The 18823-nt window shown below is 40.9% G+C and overlaps 2 protein-coding genes across 4 annotated transcripts in view; one reads left to right on the top strand and one right to left on the bottom strand.

The window, feature by feature from the left end:
- The window catches only part of plcg2 (phospholipase C, gamma 2), a 203409-nt gene extending 197807 nt beyond the window's left edge, over positions 1–5602 (top strand). The window contains exon 32 of the mRNA XM_078400761.1: positions 1049–5602. Within this exon, the coding sequence (XP_078256887.1) occupies positions 1049–1094 (46 nt within the window). The 3' untranslated portion in view covers positions 1095–5602. The remainder of the gene's footprint in view (positions 1–1048) is intronic.
- A 3949-nt stretch (positions 5603–9551) lies between these two features.
- On the bottom strand, positions 9552–18745 carry sdr42e1 (short chain dehydrogenase/reductase family 42E, member 1). Of its 3 annotated transcripts, XM_078400766.1 has the most exons (5): positions 18476–18745; positions 16613–16691; positions 13450–13566; positions 13259–13365; positions 9552–12738 (listed from the first exon to the last, which is right to left on the bottom strand). In XM_078400766.1, exons 4-5 carry the CDS (start codon positions 13330–13332, stop codon positions 11640–11642), a joined length of 1173 nt encoding a protein of 390 aa, XP_078256892.1. In that variant the 5' UTR covers positions 13333–13365; positions 13450–13566; positions 16613–16691; positions 18476–18745; the 3' UTR covers positions 9552–11639. The 3 variants fall into 3 exon arrangements, with proteins under 3 accessions (XP_078256892.1, XP_078256891.1, XP_078256894.1); XM_078400765.1 differs by lacking the exon at positions 16613–16691; XM_078400768.1 differs by lacking the exons at positions 13450–13566; positions 16613–16691.
- Between the last annotated feature and the right edge of the window lie 78 nt (positions 18746–18823).

Genomic DNA, 18823 nt, shown 5'->3' with positions numbered 1-18823 from the left:
GCCTTGCGGTACCCCACTAGTCACTGCCTGCCATTCCGAAAAGGACCCGTTTATTCCTACTCTTTGCTTCCTGTCCGCCAACCAATATCAGTTTAAACTCTTCCCAACAGCACTAACAAACACTACGTACTACTCACTTCCCTGCATTGCCACGTTGTTCTTTGTTCCTAGAGCACCACATGTAGCCACAGCTATAATTAATACATTTAAACAGATATATGGATAGGAAATTTTGGAGGGAAAAGGATCAGACGCAATCAAGTAGAACTAGCTTGGTTACGCAACTTGGTTGGGTTGGGTCACTGGGCCTGTTTCCATGCTGTACAGATGTATGACTCCATGTCCCACACTCTTGCTCTTTATCTGAGGCCCTGGGATTTTTAAATTAGTTCCTTTTTACCAGTGCGCTTGATTTCAACATCCTTCAGGCATTCCGCTGAGTAAATATAGATGCCTCATTCACCATTGATTTTGTACCAAATATATTTTATTTAATTCCAACAACTCTGTCAGTAGTAGGTTTATCCATATCTTCTCTACGGCAACCTCTCTCAATACCAAATGCCTTGGTAAAACCCCTTAAGCCTGTCAGCTGCATGGAGAATGATACCAGGCACTCAGATGTGCCTTCTGGACATGAAGGGGTAGCATCATTGTGTAGAGTTTCAACGTCTCAACAAGGCCACAACAGAAATTCTAAAATTATTTCATTTTGTTTAGTTTATTGTCACACGTACGGGAGGTACAGTGAAAAGCTTTTATTGCGTGCTAACCAGTCCGCGGAAAGACAATACATGATTACAATCGAGCCATCCACAGTATACAGATACATAATAAAGGGAAATGTGGTGTCGGAGTAGAGGTTTAAAAGAGTGGAGTAATTGCAATGCGTGATCGCAGATCCACTCTGTGACTAGCATACAAAGAGTCACCTGGGCTGGGCACCATCATGGATCTCATGTTTGAATTGTGTTGAACGTTTGCAGCACAACCTTCAGAAGTCAAGGTTAAATGTTAAAAGGCATTCTCTATTATTTTTGCTTTTCAGAGGGAAAGATAAGGAAAAGAGAGCTGCACACACCAGCAAGTTTTAAGTGTGAAAGAAGACTGCCTTTATCAGCGTCCATGGTGCCATCATATTGTACAGCAACAATATTGATTATTGTAAATTAGGAAATTGGTGGTTAATAGATCAGTACATTTAGTGAAGTTATTGCACTATATCTTGTTATTATTTTTGTTAGAATCATTAATCGTCCCACTTCAATAAAGTGCGTTTTATTGTCCACATTAAATGACCTGTTGACTCAAAAGGCTTTCAAAAGAATCTGTCCTACAAATGATAATAAATTTAAAGGTTATCACATATACAATTCCATGAAATGATCTCCAGATAAAGTAGACATAAGGAACTGCAGATGCTGGAATCATGAGCAAAAAACACAAAGTGCTGGAGTAACTCATCGGGTCAGGCAGGACCTCTGGAGTACACGGACAGGTGACATTTTGAGTTGGGATCCTTCAGAGACTTCACCAATCCATGTAGTGTAAGAAAATAACTGCAGATGCTGGTACAAATCAAAGGTATTTATTTCACAAAATGCTGGAGTAACTCAGCAGGTCAGGCAGCATCTCAGGAGAGAAGGAATGGGTGATGTTTCGGGTCGAGACCCTTCTTCGGACTGATGTCAGGGGGGCGGGACAAAGGAAGCCAATCCATGTTCTCGAGAGACGCTGCCTGGCCCGCTGAATTACTCCAGCACTGTTTTTTTTTCATTTTCAGATGAACTTGAGTTGATTTATCAAGTTTGAACTCTGGTAAAAAGAGGTTAGGTTGGCACAGTGGCGTAGCTGGTAGAGCTCACAACACCAGAGACCTGGGATCAATCCTGACCTCAGGTGCTGTCTGCATAGAGTTTGCAAGTTCTCCCAGTGACTCCATGGGTTTCCTCCGGGTGCTCCCACATAACAAAGACATGCGGATTTGTAGGTAAATTGGCCTCTGCAAATTGCTCCTCGTGTCGGGAATAGATGTGCGAGATAACATAGAACTAGTGTGAACAGGTAATCGATGGTCAGCACGAACTTGGTGGGCCGAAAGGCCTGTTTCCATACTATATCTTTTAACCAATCAAAATTAGACTGAACCCAAGACTTCAAAATTATTATGGATTGCAAATGGTATTTAAATATTAAAGGGACGAGTGAAGTATAAAAATGATAGATTGAGAAACAAAATACTGCAGATGTTATAAAACTGAAATGAAAAAATTGCAAATACTCAATAGATCAGGCAATTTCTGTGAAGAGAAGCAGAAGTGACATTGAAACTCGACAACCTTTTTCAGTGATTGAGATCTGATGAAGTTTTAACGACTTGAACGAGTAGCTCTACTTTTCACTCCGCGGATGCTGTCTGATCAGATGAGTTTATCCCAAATTTTATGTACTTAATTTATGAAGGATTGAGATTAACTTGATGAATCATGTACTAAATAGGAGCAGAATATATTTTGTGTCAGTGTTCCATCTTTTGACATTTCCAAAACAGAAGTTGGAGCATTGAGACAAGATGAAATAGGTTGTCATGTTCAGATATTGACTTATCATTAAAATATATTTAGACTGTTAATAACATAACATATTATGCAATGCAGAGGAAGAAAAAAGACCAACAATGCCTTCATTTACGTTAAATGTTTTCTGAAGAGGGAAACGATACTTGGCATCAAATCAAAGTGGCACACCATGAAAGGTCAAATAGACAACATGACGAGACCCAAATCAATGGGAAACAGTTAGTGTGGAAAGAAAACTGTACATCAGTAATTTCAACAGTGTAGGAAAAATACTGCAGTCCTGTAAATTATAATTTTTCTTCAAGATTATGGTTGGCATTCAATTATTAGAAAATATTGCATCACTTGACTGAGATTTTATTTCATTAAACAGATGGTATCATAGCAGTGAGTTGAAAATTAAAAGTATTCACAGCATGATATTTAGTTTGTACCAGCCACATCAAAAGGTTCAACATTTCAAGTAAATTAAGTTCAGAATACCAAGTACTTTTTGTTTGTATTTATAAGTCTATGAATCATTTTAATTTATAGCATTATGTTAAAGCATGAGGATTCTTTCCTTTTGATGAAAAACTGTATGGAAGTTTTTTTTCATATTGCTTAACTTATGCAGGCTTGTTGAACTCCAATTCCCCCTGATAGGAAACATTAATCTCGAGTATAAAACTGCCTCAGTATTAATTATGTGCATTTGACCTTTGATGAGGCACATCCAGTATCTGCATGGAGAGATTTTGATTAAGTTATTCAGCGTTACCTACTTTTCTTGCCTGTTACTAAAGTGTTCTCTATTAACCAAATGTAGAGTGTTCCATTTGTAGCTTGTAACTTATTTCCCGATAATATTTTTTTCTTACTGGCAGTGAAAGTCTGTTTTGGAATTAACCCCATCATCTCTAAACTAATGGGATAAGAAGTAAACCAAAATTAATTTAAATACCAGCCTTTTGTGCGATTTTGAAAATCTCTGGCTTACCTCCTCCTAAGTAAAACTCCTAAGTCACTGTATATGTACTACCACTTCCAAAGACCCCATTTGCACACTGTGGCTATTTGAGACAGTCTATCAGGAAATTTCTGCAGTGCAGGCTTATAAGAAAACTGGATTTATATCTTCAATGGAACCACAAATCACAAAAAGATAAATAATTTATTAAAAATCTGAGATACAGTCAGGAAAAAAACTGCTATACCATTTCTGTAGTGTAGTAATACATAGAAATGTCTGTAGCACCACTTTACATAGCAATCATTGCTTTTTATTTCTGCAGTAAATATTTGCAGAATTATTTCCATCAGAAACTGAACATCCTTAGGTTCTTGTCCAATGTACATTTTCCTTTTTAAATGTGCTACATAATTCCGTTGTGAATGTATATTTGATGTTAAATCCAAAAGTTTGCAATGAATCCAGTCATAGTAGTGGAAAATAAAATACAGAAAGTTCTTATATGTTTCCATGTTTTGTCATTCCATAATATTTGCTATTTTTGGACTTTTAAGGATGACTGTAGTTGAGATATATGTAAGTGTCAATGGGTGATCAGTACTGACAGGTTGTTGTGGATGAGGTTTTTGTTTCTATTAAACTAAGATTAATGTGAGGAGTACATATATAAACATTTCTAGCCTTTACCTGAAGTGCATCACTTCCACAAGTGTAACCTCATAAATGTCAAAATCATTGTTAAACATGGGACAGAAAAAATGTTACATTTTTCTTTCAAAACTACTCTCAACATTGTTCTGGATAATTACCATTACTATTCATTTCCACTAATTTTAGTTATGCAAAATGTCATTAAGTGCTAAGATAATGTTTGTTCCATGCATTTGAAAAATGAAGTTAAGAACTGCATCTTTGTTGATTTTCACGAATAGAGTTATAAATCTCATGAATTTTCATCTTTTAGTGTCACTTTTCAAAATGTTGTATGTTTTGGGTCATTCTCTACAGAAATTAATGCAGACAATTTAAAAAGGTTATGTACATCAGTTCTAATTGGAATGTTAATGTTAAGATCATGCACTTCCAAAATTATGATTCAGTCATTTATCATTCCAGTTGAATCTTGAAAAACCAACTGGCATTATCCAAATCATCCAAAGCAAAGAGTTCTCTGGGAGGCAATGTACTTCCATAGAAAAAATCAATTGGACAGTAAATAGATGAAATGTTAGACATATGTAAGAGTCCATCATGCAAACACTGGAGGATAGATAGTAAGAAAAAACTGCAATAATGGAAACAAGAAACAAATTCAAAATGCAGGAAATACACAGTATGCAGGATAATGAATACCTGGTCTACATTTTCAGTATTTTCCGCTCTCTAACATATATTACTCACGCATTTTCTCGTCCAGTTTTTCATTATATCTATTTTTAAATATTCTATTTTAAAGCTGCAATTGAGTTACAAAAACAGCATTTGATTCAAACATTATACAGTTGCTAATTACTTTCTTGAGCTGAATGACTTCAAATTGGTTAGTAGGATTTGTCTTATTTATATTTTTGTTATTCCCTTCTCCATCTATTATGTTACCTGACTTTGGATGAATCATTTTCTACTTATGGTCTTTTAACAGTGACATTTTAAATGGATTCATTTTCTACCTTATGATTGAAATCTTTGCAGAATGAAACGTAGGTCAGTGGATACAGTTTGTGCTATTTCCGGAAACAGATAATTTGTTGTATTTATTTCTGAAAAATATGAGCCATGTTGAATTTTAATTTTGTTGCTTTCTTTTTTTTTTTAAACTGGAAATACATTTGAACGTCATTGGAACAGTCAAGTTATGCTAAAGTGTTTCTAAAAGTTATTTGCGTTAAAAGTGACTAATCCTGGTTGATGCTGGATACAATCAGTTTGAGTTTACTTTGCAGCCATGCAGAGTATGGCATTTTTAATGTAGTTTTATGCTCTTTAAAAAAAAGTGAAACAGCTCTAAACATTGTGAATTTTGCTTTTTTTTGTCAATTATTTAACATATGCAAATAAATAAATTCACATATCTGCATTTCTGTTGTAGTGTATGTTTGTGATATATCTTGCTAAAATTGTGTTAACTGCTAGCAGTTATAGAACATTAAATGCTATATTTGAGCATTGGGTAAGGATGATTGCATAAATAAAAATCTACCATGTAAGCTTCATGACAAAGGTACCTCATTTACCATGAGGCACAAGAGATTCCTCTAGGTTTGCACCCCAAAATTACTTTGTATGAATGCACCATATTTCCCAGTCAATTTAAATCAAGCATATTGCACAAGGGCCAGAATATGATACAGTCAAGTGTTGTACATCATGCACCTGTTTGGTAGATTTACATTTATTTGAACTGCTCCATACCTGATCCTTAAGGATCGTGCTGTTCTCCAATCTAATTTCAAAAAGAATTTAAAGAATATCTTTAGGGACCAAGTTTAAAGTGGTATTTTTTTGTATTATATTAGTTTTCACTTTAGCTTCAAAGAATTCAGCAATCTGTCTTCAACGTAGCAATGGGGCTTTCCTGCCACACAACCTCAATGACCTGAGTCTTACTCTGACCTGTGGAGTTGTATGCTCAAGGTTTGCAATGTTCTCCCTGTGACAGAGTGCTGGGTGCTCCAATTTCCACTCATATCCCAAAGGAAGGCTAGAAGGTTAATTGGTAACTGCAAGTTATCCTTAGTAGAGTTGGGTGGCAGTAGAAACAGGTTGAAGTTGACAGATGTCTGAGAGAGAATTGGTTGCAAGGAAGTAAGTGGAAACTGGGACTATTCAGAGAGCTGGCATCGATTCGATAGGTTGAATAAAGTCCAATAGAGGCAGCATGGAAACATTCCCTTTAACCTAACTTGCCCTATCCGACCAAGTGCTCCATCTTTACTAGTCCCATCTGCCCACGTTTGGCTCATATCCCTCTAAAGCCTTCCTGTCCGTGTACTTGTTCATAGGGATTTTAAATGTTGTCATGGGTACCTACCTCAGCTACCTCCCCGAGCAGCTTGTTCCATATACCCACCATACTGTGTGTGAAAGAGCTACCACTCAGGTTCCTATCAAATTTTCCCTCTCTCACCTTAAACCTGTCTTCTGCTTCTTGATTCACCTACACTGGGTAAATCTGTTCATTCCCGTCATAATCATATGTACCTCTGTGAGATTACCCTTTAACCTTCTGCGCTCCAATGAATAAAATCCTAGCCTGTCTAACCCTGTCGCTCAGGCCCTGAAATCCTGGCAACATCCTTGTAAATCTTCTCCACACTCTTTCCAGCTTAAGAACATCTCTCCCATAGCAGGGTACCAAAAACGGAATACAATACTGTTATGCCATCGGAAAATATGAATGCATATAAGCTGGTATTTCTAGCCCTTTTAACAATTTTCACATTGCAAAACATGTTGCACAATTTTTAACGTGAATACTATTTTAAGATGTAACCTTACATGTATTGTTTATCCAGCTAGTGCAATTGTTGTTCATCATTAGAATGGAATTAAAGATGAAAGAAGAAATGAGAGAAATAGACAGCAGGCAATGAACAGCAGATATTGTCCAACACTGGAGCACATGAGTAAGTGGCTATTACTGGTGGCCAAGAACCCAAAAGCTGCTTCTTTTTCTTTGCAGGTTGAACTCAAGATGCAACTCTCCTGCTGCTTCTGGTTCTTTGTGAAAAGAAGCAAGGTTCTCTCTTATTCTGAGCCCATAGCAAAGCCAATAATGTTATTACAGAAGTTCTTTTGTGAAACATTAGATTCTTGTTTAAAACGCAAAGGTACAGGAAAACTAATCACAATGAGGTTTTATGAAATTTACCCTGGTACTTTTTTATAAGAAAATAACTGCAGATGCTGGTACAAATCGAAGGTATTTATTCACAAAATGCTGGAGTAACTCAGCAGGTCAGGCAGCATCTCAGGAGAGAAGGAATGGGTGACGTTTCGGGTCGAGACCCTTCTTCATACTTATTTTTGTGTGAGCAGTAGTGAACAGTAGTGAAGTAGTCCAATCTAGATTTATTGGGTTGGTATCTGGTATGTGAAAATTATAAATACAGATTCAGTCTGAAGAAGGGTCTCGACCCGAAATGTCGCCCATTCCTTCTTTCCCGAGATGCTGCCTGACCTGCTGAGTTAATCCAGCATTTTGTGAATAAATACCTTCGATTTGTACCAGCATCTGCAGTTATTTTCATACACTGTGTTACACAAGTTCGGCGCATGGAAATGATCCCGTTTGGAATTCACAAAGCACTACTAAATACAACTAAAAACTTTGAGATACAGGATTTTAAAAATCACTCATAATTCTCATCATTTCTTAATGTGTGCACAGATGATGTGGATTTGCGTTACAGAAAGTGATGGTACATAACGTTGATTAGTGACCACAACCCCCTATAATGCGGGAGTCACCTGTATTATTTTTGTGTAATATTTCTGTTCACAAAAAGGGTGTCTAATGACCAATGCACTTCTTACCAATACCTCCTGCCACCTTCCCCCATGATAAGGGATTCACTTGTTTCTCTGTCAAAAAAACTTGCCCTGCACATCTTTGAAATTTGCCCCTCCCTCCTTAAAGCTATGACCTCTAGTCTTTGACATTTCCACCCTGGGAAAAAGGTTCTACGTCTACCCTATCTATGCCTCTTTTATGTTATGTAGTTTTACCAGGTGTCCCCACAGCATCTGATCTGCTAGAGAAATTAATCCAAGTTTGTTCAACCTCTCTTTATGGCTAATACCCTCTAGTCCAGGCACAAATTGTTGATGAGCATCAAGAGTATAAATGACCACAGATAGACTTTTGCAAATTACAACAAGCGCAGTATTTCAGCATATAAAATAATGAAAAATGTGTTAATATTGGAATGTGCATGAAAAATGAAAAATATTTAATTTCTGCCTGCATAGTTTGGTCAGAGCAATTATCTCCATAAAAAGCCCATGAAACATGAATCTCGTTTAATTTCAACCAGTTGATGGGAATGTTGGAAGATTAAGGATAGGATCATAAACATCGGGTGGGATGTTCAGCAGAGGCCTGTTTCCATGCTGTATCTCCCTATGACTATCATATAAAAAACTGTTTGAAGTTATGGCTTAAAATATGCATAACTACTAAACAGATAATGTATGCAAGATAAATTTATTAGTAGTAAATGTAACATTTAAAAAATATTCCACAAAATAACTCATTCTTGCTAGCGAGTAGTTTCCCTCGGAAAATCTTTTTTTTTTAAAACAGCATTTTATCTTAACAGAAGTTATATTAAATGTTAGTCCATCAAAATATCACACAAGCTTACTTTTCTCCTTATTAGTACAAATATTGTATACATTGATAATTCCAGAATTTCCAGTTAATAAAGATAAATTTCTAGAACTTATCAGGAAAGTAACATCAGAAACCAACCAAAACCCCATTTGCCCTTCATCTGAAGAGTTACAACAGTTTGTTGGAAGTTTAAAGAGTTGTCCCATCCCCTTTATCTGTTGGTCTCGGCTTTGTTACATGAAATACATTTTGAACATTTACACTGAACTAACAAAGAGCTCCTAACAGTTTGAAATCACATTGATAAATTTTAAGTTATGCATCAAACTGAGCAGATGATTGACTGAAGCCTGTTTCTGCAGTGCAGTTGGTTAATGCATTCAGCTTTTCACCAAAAGGATGGTGAATGAGCTCACCGAAATCAGGCATTGATTTGTGGGTGGCACAATGATGCAGTGCTGGTACTGCTGGCCTGTAGCTCCAGTGGCCCAGCTTTAATCCCGACTTCCAGCATTGTGTGTGCAATTTGCCCATTCTTCCTGTGTGCAGGTGGATTTTAAATACATGGATTTCACACAGTTTCCTCCCACATCTCAGAAACCTGCTGGCCAGTAGCTTAATTGGTTGCAGAAATATAATCTGTGGTGAAGGCGAGTGGTGGGAGCATCAAGATTGAATTGGGGGGGGGGGGGGGGGGGGCACAAGAGAGAATAGGTTACAGGGAAGTAAACTGGGGAAATGGATCAAATAGGAATGTTCCAGAGCCACTGTTGTTTTCAGTTATTGTAAACTTATCACAAGGCCATCCAATCCTTTGGTTCCTTGCATCACATTCCCAGCCAGAAAATTGATTTCAAGTTTCTTAACAGACTTTAACACCTTAATCCAATCCAACAGCTCAGTGTAGCTCCAAATGCATCAAATTGCTGCAGCTTTTGTTTGTTCAGTTAATAATGTTATGCGACCAAAGATGAAAATAAATCTTTTCCTGATCAACATTCTTTCTCCAACCAAAACAGAGATGAAAAATAATTATTCTCTTGACGGTTTGCAGAATGCTACTAGTATAATTGTCCATTTGTTTATTCGCACTGCACACCAAATAATCTATTATCAGGAGCACTCGTGTATGTTGAAGTGTTATATGGAAGAACTATCTCTTTCATCATCATTTCTGCCTGGAGAATTATGCGCAATGACAATAGCATTAACTTAACTTGAAATTAACCTTCAAACCATTCAAATATTTTCACTTAAATCTCAGTATGAAGAATAAGGCCTATTATGAATATATCAATGAATTAAAAAGTTGATATTGTATTCCATTTGTTATCCATTCATTCAGCCTTTTAGAGAGAAATGTTATTAGTTTCCTTAAGTTTGTCATTAACATTTCTTTATTTTTCTATTTCTACATAAACAAGTGTTCGTTATAAAAAAGAAATCCAAAGCAATAACAGCTTTGAACAAATAACAGCTTCGAAAATCCAAAGCAATAACAGCTTCAAGCAATATTCTCTTTTAGCTTGGATGAATGTAACTCCGTCAACTCTTAAGAAGTCTAATATCATCCAGGGCAAAGTCTACTAATCGACTGGTACCGAATCAACCACCTATGCATTCATTGCCTCTGCCACTGGCTCACTAAAGATGCAGTGTGTACCATCTATGTAATGCACTGCAGTTACTCACCTCGGCCACTATGACAGCTCCCAAATCCTTCTACTGAGAACAAAAGGCAGCAGGCACAAGGGAACACCATTAACTGCAGGTTTCCCTCCAGATTGTACCCCAGGCTGCATTTGAAACACCTACCCTTCATTGTCACTGACTAAATTCTGGATCTCCTTACCCCAAAATGGTATGGACGCCCTTGACAAGAGGGACTACAGTAATGCCAGACGGTAGTGCAGCACCACCTTCCCAGTGGTAACTAGAGATTAATGATAAATGCTGTCCTTGCCAACAACGCCCAGATCAAAAAAAAAAGAAATAGTTTCTCCGTTAGAGAAGTGCAACTAGTTTCTTATTTAGCACATGTTCTGAAAGGAAAGGATATTTCTCAACTTATCATAAACCATCTTCTACGTTGCAAGATCAAGTTATTTAGCTGACTCAACCTACTCCAGTGTTCCACATATCTCTCCTCATCTTGGTTAAACTATAAAAGGCAGCATTTAAAAGTCACTTGGACAGGTGCATGGAGAGGAAAGGATTAGAGGGATATATTGGCCAAATGCGAGCAAATAGAACTGGCTTAGATGGGGCATTGGAATGGATGAGATTCCGTATAATTGCCTCTGATGTAATCTGATGAAGGATGAAATCAGACCACATTCCTCTGAGATCTACTCCTTTGCTTCTTGACACTTTCTCAGCATAATACTTGACTGCTTTCCCATTCTCCCTTATTCCAACAATCAAAAAGATATAACTAAATAGCACAACACCCCCTGACACAACCATTTCTAAAAAAAAACTAATCTCACAACCTAATGACCACCTCACCTCTCTAATTTTGTGAGACATGTCACCAAAAAGGAAAGATAATTGCCTTCTTCTGCCTCTTCTGGCTCCAACTTTTCTTCCCACAAATTTATGGGAGAACTAAAAGTAGTTGACTACATTAATCCCAGGCTTCCAGTGGCAACTAACATCCCTTTTACATGAAAATATATGGGGGGGTTTTCTAAACCTGTGCCAATTTTTGAACTTTACCAATTAGCTTCTGGGCTGCAAAGAATGTTCAGTAGAGTATCAGGTGCATGAAATATTATGCAGATACTACTGGAAGCCAAGACATGATAACAATCAACAGCAACATTAAAAATACAACATCCCACATAAAGCGTCTAATGTTGTACATGGATAATTTCCTCCCGTGACCACGGGTTTTGAACCACTCCACTATTTCTTTCAAGCTATGTTCTTGAGGATTGTACCCCAGATCTTTTCTAGCCTTCTGTATGCTGAAATAATGCGTGACGCCGGTTTTATAGACTTCCGTTCGGGTCAGAAATGGTTGAAAATTGTAAATGCGGCCGACAAAACAGTGAACTATTTCAGTGAGGAATGCAAAATAATAGATGAGTGAGAGTGGCAATCTAATTGTGGGGTACTTGTAGCCAAGGCCTTCAACCAGTGGTTTGAAAAATTCAAAGTTGTTGACTGGCTTGCCATCAGAGATGAAATAGGCTTGGCCTGCTGCTATGTAATTTTTTCCTCCTGTTAAAGCTTCTGATGCCAGTACTTGTGCAGAAACAAGGTTGTCAACGTGGACGAACTCCACCAGGCAATCGGCGGCCCCATATACAAACTTGAATAGGCCATTCTCCACGTAATTAACTATCCTTGGAAGGTGTCTCTGCTCACCTGGTCCATAGATACCTGCTGGCCGCAGGGCACATGTCCATAAAACACCAGCGCCTTTCTTGAGTTTTGTGCAATTTGCGTTCAGCACCTTCATCTCAGCTAAAGATTTGGTCCTCGAGTAGTGATCTGGGTGAAGATGCAGCGGAAGATATGGCAGCGATTCATCTCCATTTTTAATTACTTGGCCCCCAAACACAACATTGTACGTACTTGTGTAAAGAAGTCTTGGTACTCCGTTCCTCAGACATGCTTTGATAACATTATCCGTTCCTTTTAGATTAACATCCTCTATCAGCTTTATATTTAGCTGCTCCCGACCAGACATGCCATAAGAAGCTAAATGGAAAACACAGTCTACATTCCTGAATGCAGCCTCCACCTCTAGGTAGTTGCAGATATCTCCCTTTATAAAGCTTACTGTGTCAGGCACTTCCACTAAAGGACTGTGGATGTCAAACAGAATCACCTTTAGGCCCATCTTCTGCAGGGTGCAGCCCAGTCTAAAATGTAAAAGATAAAAGGCAGCTGACATTTTTTTGCTGACAATAGTTCACTGTTATATTAGATAATTAACATTGGACAGAACAGATACAAATAAAGGTTCACCGCTGATATTCTGGCACCCTTGGGTCTTGAGCCTTGCCATGTTATCCGTTTTGCCGGACCAACAGGGGTCACGTAATATTGCACCCCTCCCATGTCTCAACAGCACCATGGACTGCTAGAAACTTAAATAAAATATAAAATATAAATTAATTTTACGGCCAAAATTGCATTGCTTGCACCAGTCAACGAGCTGCCCTCAGAAGTTCCAATGAGGGCCGAATCGGCGGCTGTCCGTGGGGCCAAGGCACCACCTTCTCGGCAGAATCACGAGGCCGAACCCCACCAAGCCGAGAATTGCCGAATCTGCCGAAATTGCGGCTGGGCATTTAAAAAGCTACTACAAACCTCACTTTCAAATAGTACTTCAAGTATTACTCCATTAAGTAATTACAATTTAATTAACATGTACCTTACCTACATCCTAGATAACCTCCCCCGCCAGTTATCAGCATGGTTTTGGATGCTGTGATCTTTTCTGATGTCTCCATTTCCTTAGATTAGACGTCCAAACGTATAGTGCGCTGTAGAAAATAAAATATAAATACGACTCCTCTGAAGATTAAAATAATTTACAATATTATATACTGATGAAGAAAGCAACTTACCTACAAGTTTGTTTTTGGATTCATTGCAGGGAAGTGGGGGAGGGATCAGTGGTCATAAAAAAAAACTTGTCTGGACTTTGCCCTTTCCAAAGTCAGTTTATCAGCTCCAGAGGATTTCTAACAACAAGCAACAAAACATCATCATCACCAGTCTAACAGTAAATTATATTTAAGAGCTCTTATAAACAGCAAACCAGAACCAAAGAGGAAAGTAAAACACATTTTTAAAAGAACTTTATAAACATTTCATAGGAAAAAAAAAAAAAATCAGATATACAAAAGATAGAAGTAGAAATACAAGGATTCTTCTTTGTACAATTAACTTAATTGTGCACAAATGGAAATTGATTTATTTAATACGGTAAATAGAAACATGTCCTGTGTGTGTGCACATTATCTTCATTCAGTGCCATGCATCTTGTGAAAAGGAGCTGCCAATGACAATTCTCAGCTTCAGCACTTACTGTATCACTAATCATAACACTCTACATTCAACCCAGGGTTCACAATCTTCTAATGTCCCCCTTGGGTCTTCAGGAATGCCAGTGATATCAAGATCCTGCTGTTCAACAAACTCGCGTAAGAGCTCTGAGAGGCAATAAATACTTATTTAAAAAAACATATTCTTTGACTTCTGTTTAACTGTAAGAATAGCAAACACAAGAATAGCAATCTGATTTTATTTGTAATGAGGTAATGAAATGTCTATTCCAGTTTCAACTGAAGTGATCATTGTTAGATCAGAAATGGTTAGAGTACATTGACATATAAGCAGGAAACAAATCAATGACAGGTAAATTTGTGGATGCCACAAAACAGGCAAGAATGCCACTTGGGAAGAGATCTTATTAGGAATCACAAAGTGCTGGAGTAACTCAGCAGGTCAGGCAGCATCTTGGGGAGAAGGAATGGGTGACGTTTTGGGTCGAGACCCTTCTTCAGACTGATGTCAGGGGGGGGGCGGGACAAAGAAAGGATATAGGTGGAGACAGGAAGACAGTGGGAGAACTGGGAAGGGGGAGGAGAGGGACAGAGGAACTATCTAAAGTTAGAGAAGTCAATGTTCATACCGCTGGGCTGTAAGCTGCCCAAGCGAAATTTGAGGTGCTGTTCCACCAATTTCCAGTGGGCCTCACTATGACACTGGAGGAGGCCCATGACAGAAAGGTCAGACTGGGAGTGGGAGGGGGAGTTGAAGTGCTGAGACACCGGGAAATCAGGTTGGTTGAGGCGGACTGAGCGAAGGTGTTGAACGAAGCAATCGCCGAGCCTGCGTTTGGTCTCGCCGATGTAGAAAAGTTGACATCTGGAACAGCGGATACAATAGATGATGTTGGAGGAGATGCAGGTGAACCTCTGTCTCACCTGGAAAGACTGTTTGGGTCCTTGGATGGAGTCGAGGGGGGAGGTAAAAGGACAGGTGTTGCATCTCCTTCGGTTGCAGGGGAAAGGGCATGGGGAGGGGGTGGTTTGGAAGGGACAAGTGGACCAGGGAGTTACGGAGGGAACGGTCTCTGCGGAACGTAGAAAGGGGAGGAGATGGGAAGATGTGGCCAGTAGTGGGATTCCGTTGGAGGTGACGGAAATGTTGGGAGGATAATTTGTTGGATAAGCTGTCTGATGGGGTGGAAGGTGAGGACAAGAGGGATTCTGTCCTTGTTACGAATGGGGGGAGGGGGAGCAAGAGCGGAGCTGCGGGATATAGAAGAGGCCCTAGAGAGAGCCTCATCTATAATGGAAGAGGGGAAGCCCCGTTTCCTAAAGAATCATTTCTTGGATAAACTCCAGGAAAACATCAAATGGGCACGAATGGAGATTAAACCCAGCAAATCCTGCAGTATTTCCATCGTCAAAGGCCGGCTCACTGACAAAAGGTTCCGCATCAATAACGAGACAATACCAACTGTCCTGGAGAAGCCTGTCAAAAGCCTCGGGCGATGGTACACCGCACACCTCAAGGACGCAGAGCAGGTGGAACAACTCAGGCAGGATACAATAAGTGGCCTCAAGCAAATCAACAACACTGCTCTCCCAGGGAAGCTGAAGCTTTGGTGCCTTCAATTTGGTCTGCTGCCCCGACTCATGTGGCCAATTACCATCTATGAGGTCACTTTATCCCATGTTAACCAGCTGGAGAGACTGGTGAACTCACAAGTGAGGAAGTGGCTTGGGCTACCGAGATGCCTCAGCAGCATAGGACTCTATGAGAATGGAGCCCTCTCACTGCCAGTCTCAAGCCTGGTGGAGGAATTCAAATGCACCAAAGCAAGGCTGGACATGACACTAACAGAATCCCGGGATTAGAGGTTTCGCTCCAACCCTAGCAACAGGGAAGAAATGGACTCCAGCAGCAGTGGTACTGGACTCAAAATTCGCCCTCCGACACCGGGACATAGTGGGCCATGTCCAACAAGGCCGAGGGGGCTTTGGCCTGGGAGTAATGAAACCTACCTGGCAAAAGGCTACACCAGCTGAACGTCGGCACCTGGTGGTGGAGGAGGTGTGCCGCCAAGAAGAAGCAGCCAGGTGTGCCAAAGCCATATCCCAAGCCAAGCAAGGCCGCTGGATGAGATGGGATGGCGTTGAGAGGAGGAAGATCACATGGAGTGAGCTGTGGAACATGGAGTCAAGTATGTTGAGCTGTATTATCAGAGCCTCGTATGACGTCCTTCCCTCTCCCACAAACCTAAATCTTTGGCTGGGAGAGGATCCAGCCTGCCCCCTGTATGCAGTTCCAGCAAACCTCAAGCACATATTTATTCACAAAATGCTGGAGTAACTCAGCAGGTCAGGCAGCATCTCGGGAGAGAAGTAATGGGTGACGTTTCGGGTCGAGACCCTTCTTCAGACCCTTCTTCAAACCTCAAGCACATCCTGGTTGGTTGTAAGACCAGCCTAACACAAGGCAGATACACCTGGCGACACAATCAGGTTCTAAGGTGTTTGGAAGCTGAACTCGAGTGCGAGGGTTCCCACCAATGCCATGCCTATCAATGCCCAGATAACATTCCCGCAAATACCATCCTTCATCCGGGAAGGAGAGAAACGAAGGACCAACCCCTCGTCTCTCAACTCATGCCCACTGAACGCAGCCAGGGACTGGGAAATGCGGGTTGACCTAGGCCAGAGGCTTTCCTTCCCAGTTGAAATCGCAGCTACCAACCTGCGACCAGACCTCGTCCTCTGGTCCAACTCCTGTCGGCGTGTTTTCATCATTGAGCTGACGGTCCCCTGGGAGGAGGCTGTGGACGAGGCATATGAAAGGAAAAGGTTGAGAAATTCCAACCTTGCAGTAGAGGCAGAGGAGCGAGGTTGGAGTGTAAGGGCGCATCCAGTGGAGGTGGGGTGCAGGGGCTTTGTAGCCAGTCCACTGCAAGGCTCCTGAGGGAAGTAGGAGTCAGAGGGCAGGTCCAAAGGAGGGCAATCAAAGAACTTGCCAATGCCGCCGAACGGAGCTGTCACTGGCTGTGGCTGAAAAGAAGAGATGCTGTCTGGGCTGCCACGTGACCATCTAGAGGCTCACCATAAGACACACACCCAGGACTGATCACCCTGTAGTGGGCCTACCTCGACTGAGGGTGTCTTGTGATAAAAGGTCGAAACACCCAGTGACGTTGAGGTGCACAACTGAAGATGTGTCTGAATGGTAGCAACATCACCTCGTAGTCATTCCCAAGAACAACACCAGTCAATTGTAGTGCAAACCTTAGGGATTGTAACATCTAGTCCTACTAATCAATCTAAATGCAGCCTCACCAACGTCTTATGCTACTGCAATATGCCCTACCAACTTCTATGCTCAATGCTCTGACTGATGAAGACCAATGTGCAAAAAGCCTTTTTGACCACCCTATCTACCCGTGATGCCATTTTCAACAAACAATTTACCTTCACTCCTAGATCCTCTGCTCTAGAACACTCCCCAGAGCCCTACTGTTCACTGTGTCAGTTCTGCCCATGTTAATGCTCCCAAAATGCAACACCTCACATTTCTCAGTATTAAATTCAATCAACCATTCCTCTGCCCACTGTCCAATACTGAGAGTTAAGGGAGAGACTAGTCTCAGTCTGACTCTCAGTCTGAAGAAGGGTCTCAAGCCAAAACGTCACCCATTCCTTCTCTCCAGAGATGTTGCCTGTCCTGCTGAATTACCCCAGAATGTTGTGTCTATCTTCAGTGTAAACCAGCATCTATAGTTCGTTCCTACACACAACAGACTTCAGGATGATGGACCCCGTATTGACCCATTGTTGGCTGGGGAAGGTGGATACCAGGAGGGATAGCAGGAAGCCACAGAAGGCTGTGGAGGCCAAGTCAATGGATATTTTTATAAGGCAGAGATGGATAGGTTCTTGATTAGTAAGAGTGTCAGGGGTTATGGGGAGAAGACGTACAGGTATGTAGGTTAATTGGCTGGGTAAATGTAAAAATTGTCCCTAGTGGGTGTAGGATAGTGTTAATGTACGGGGATCACTGGGCGGCACGGACTTGGAGGGCCGAAAAGGCCTGTTTCCGGCTGTATATATATGATATGATATGATATGATATGATATGATATGATATGATATGATAAGGCAGGAGAATGGGGTTCAGAAGGAAAGGTAGATCAGCCATGATTGAATGTCAGATAGACTGGATGGGCCAAATGGCCTAATTCTGTTCATCATATCATCATCATCATCATATACATACAGCCGGAAACAGGCCTTTTCGGCCCTCCAAGTCCGTGCCGCCCAGCGATCCCCATACATTAACACTATCCTACACCCACTAGGGACAATTTTTACATTTTACCCAGCCAATTAACCTGATACTTATGACCTTAAGCGCTGGGTTGCAAACTTCCCGGGGGAAATATGAGGCGTTGTTGCTGCACTTTGCATGTGGCCTCGCTCTTGCCGCTCCAGCATCCCACCTCCACGCACCTCTCCCACATGGCTGCACCTCTCCCACATGGCTCCACCTCTCCCTCCTCACCTGGTCCCACCAAATGCCTGCCAGACAGCCCCTGCCCCCCTCACTCACCTTTATACTGGCTCCCTCGTCTCCACACTCGGTCCTGGTGGAGGGTTTCGCCCCGAAAGGCCAGTCGTGTCCCTCTCTCCTCCACAGACGCCGCCTGACCCTCTCCACCAGCCCCAGTACTGTCTCAGCACTGCGCCTCAAACTTCAGACCCACGCTGCCGTCAACCCGCCTCTCGCCCAACTGAAACCATAGTCCACCTTGTACAGTGGCTCGAAAATTGATTCATTTACGATTTGGCCCTCTGGACCAATTGAATATTTTGGTCTTGCTAGTGCCTTGATCAAAGATGGAGCGGGCGCCGGTGTTGCCCTAATCCAAGATGGCGAAGGGTCAATTGACGCTACCTT

The sequence above is a fragment of the Rhinoraja longicauda genome, chromosome 6, assembly GCF_053455715.1.
Source record: "Rhinoraja longicauda isolate Sanriku21f chromosome 6, sRhiLon1.1, whole genome shotgun sequence".
NCBI classification, from domain to species: domain Eukaryota; kingdom Metazoa; phylum Chordata; class Chondrichthyes; order Rajiformes; family Arhynchobatidae; genus Rhinoraja; species Rhinoraja longicauda.
Note: the sequence above shows the minus strand (reverse complement) of the source record. Positions and strands in the feature narration are given on the sequence as shown.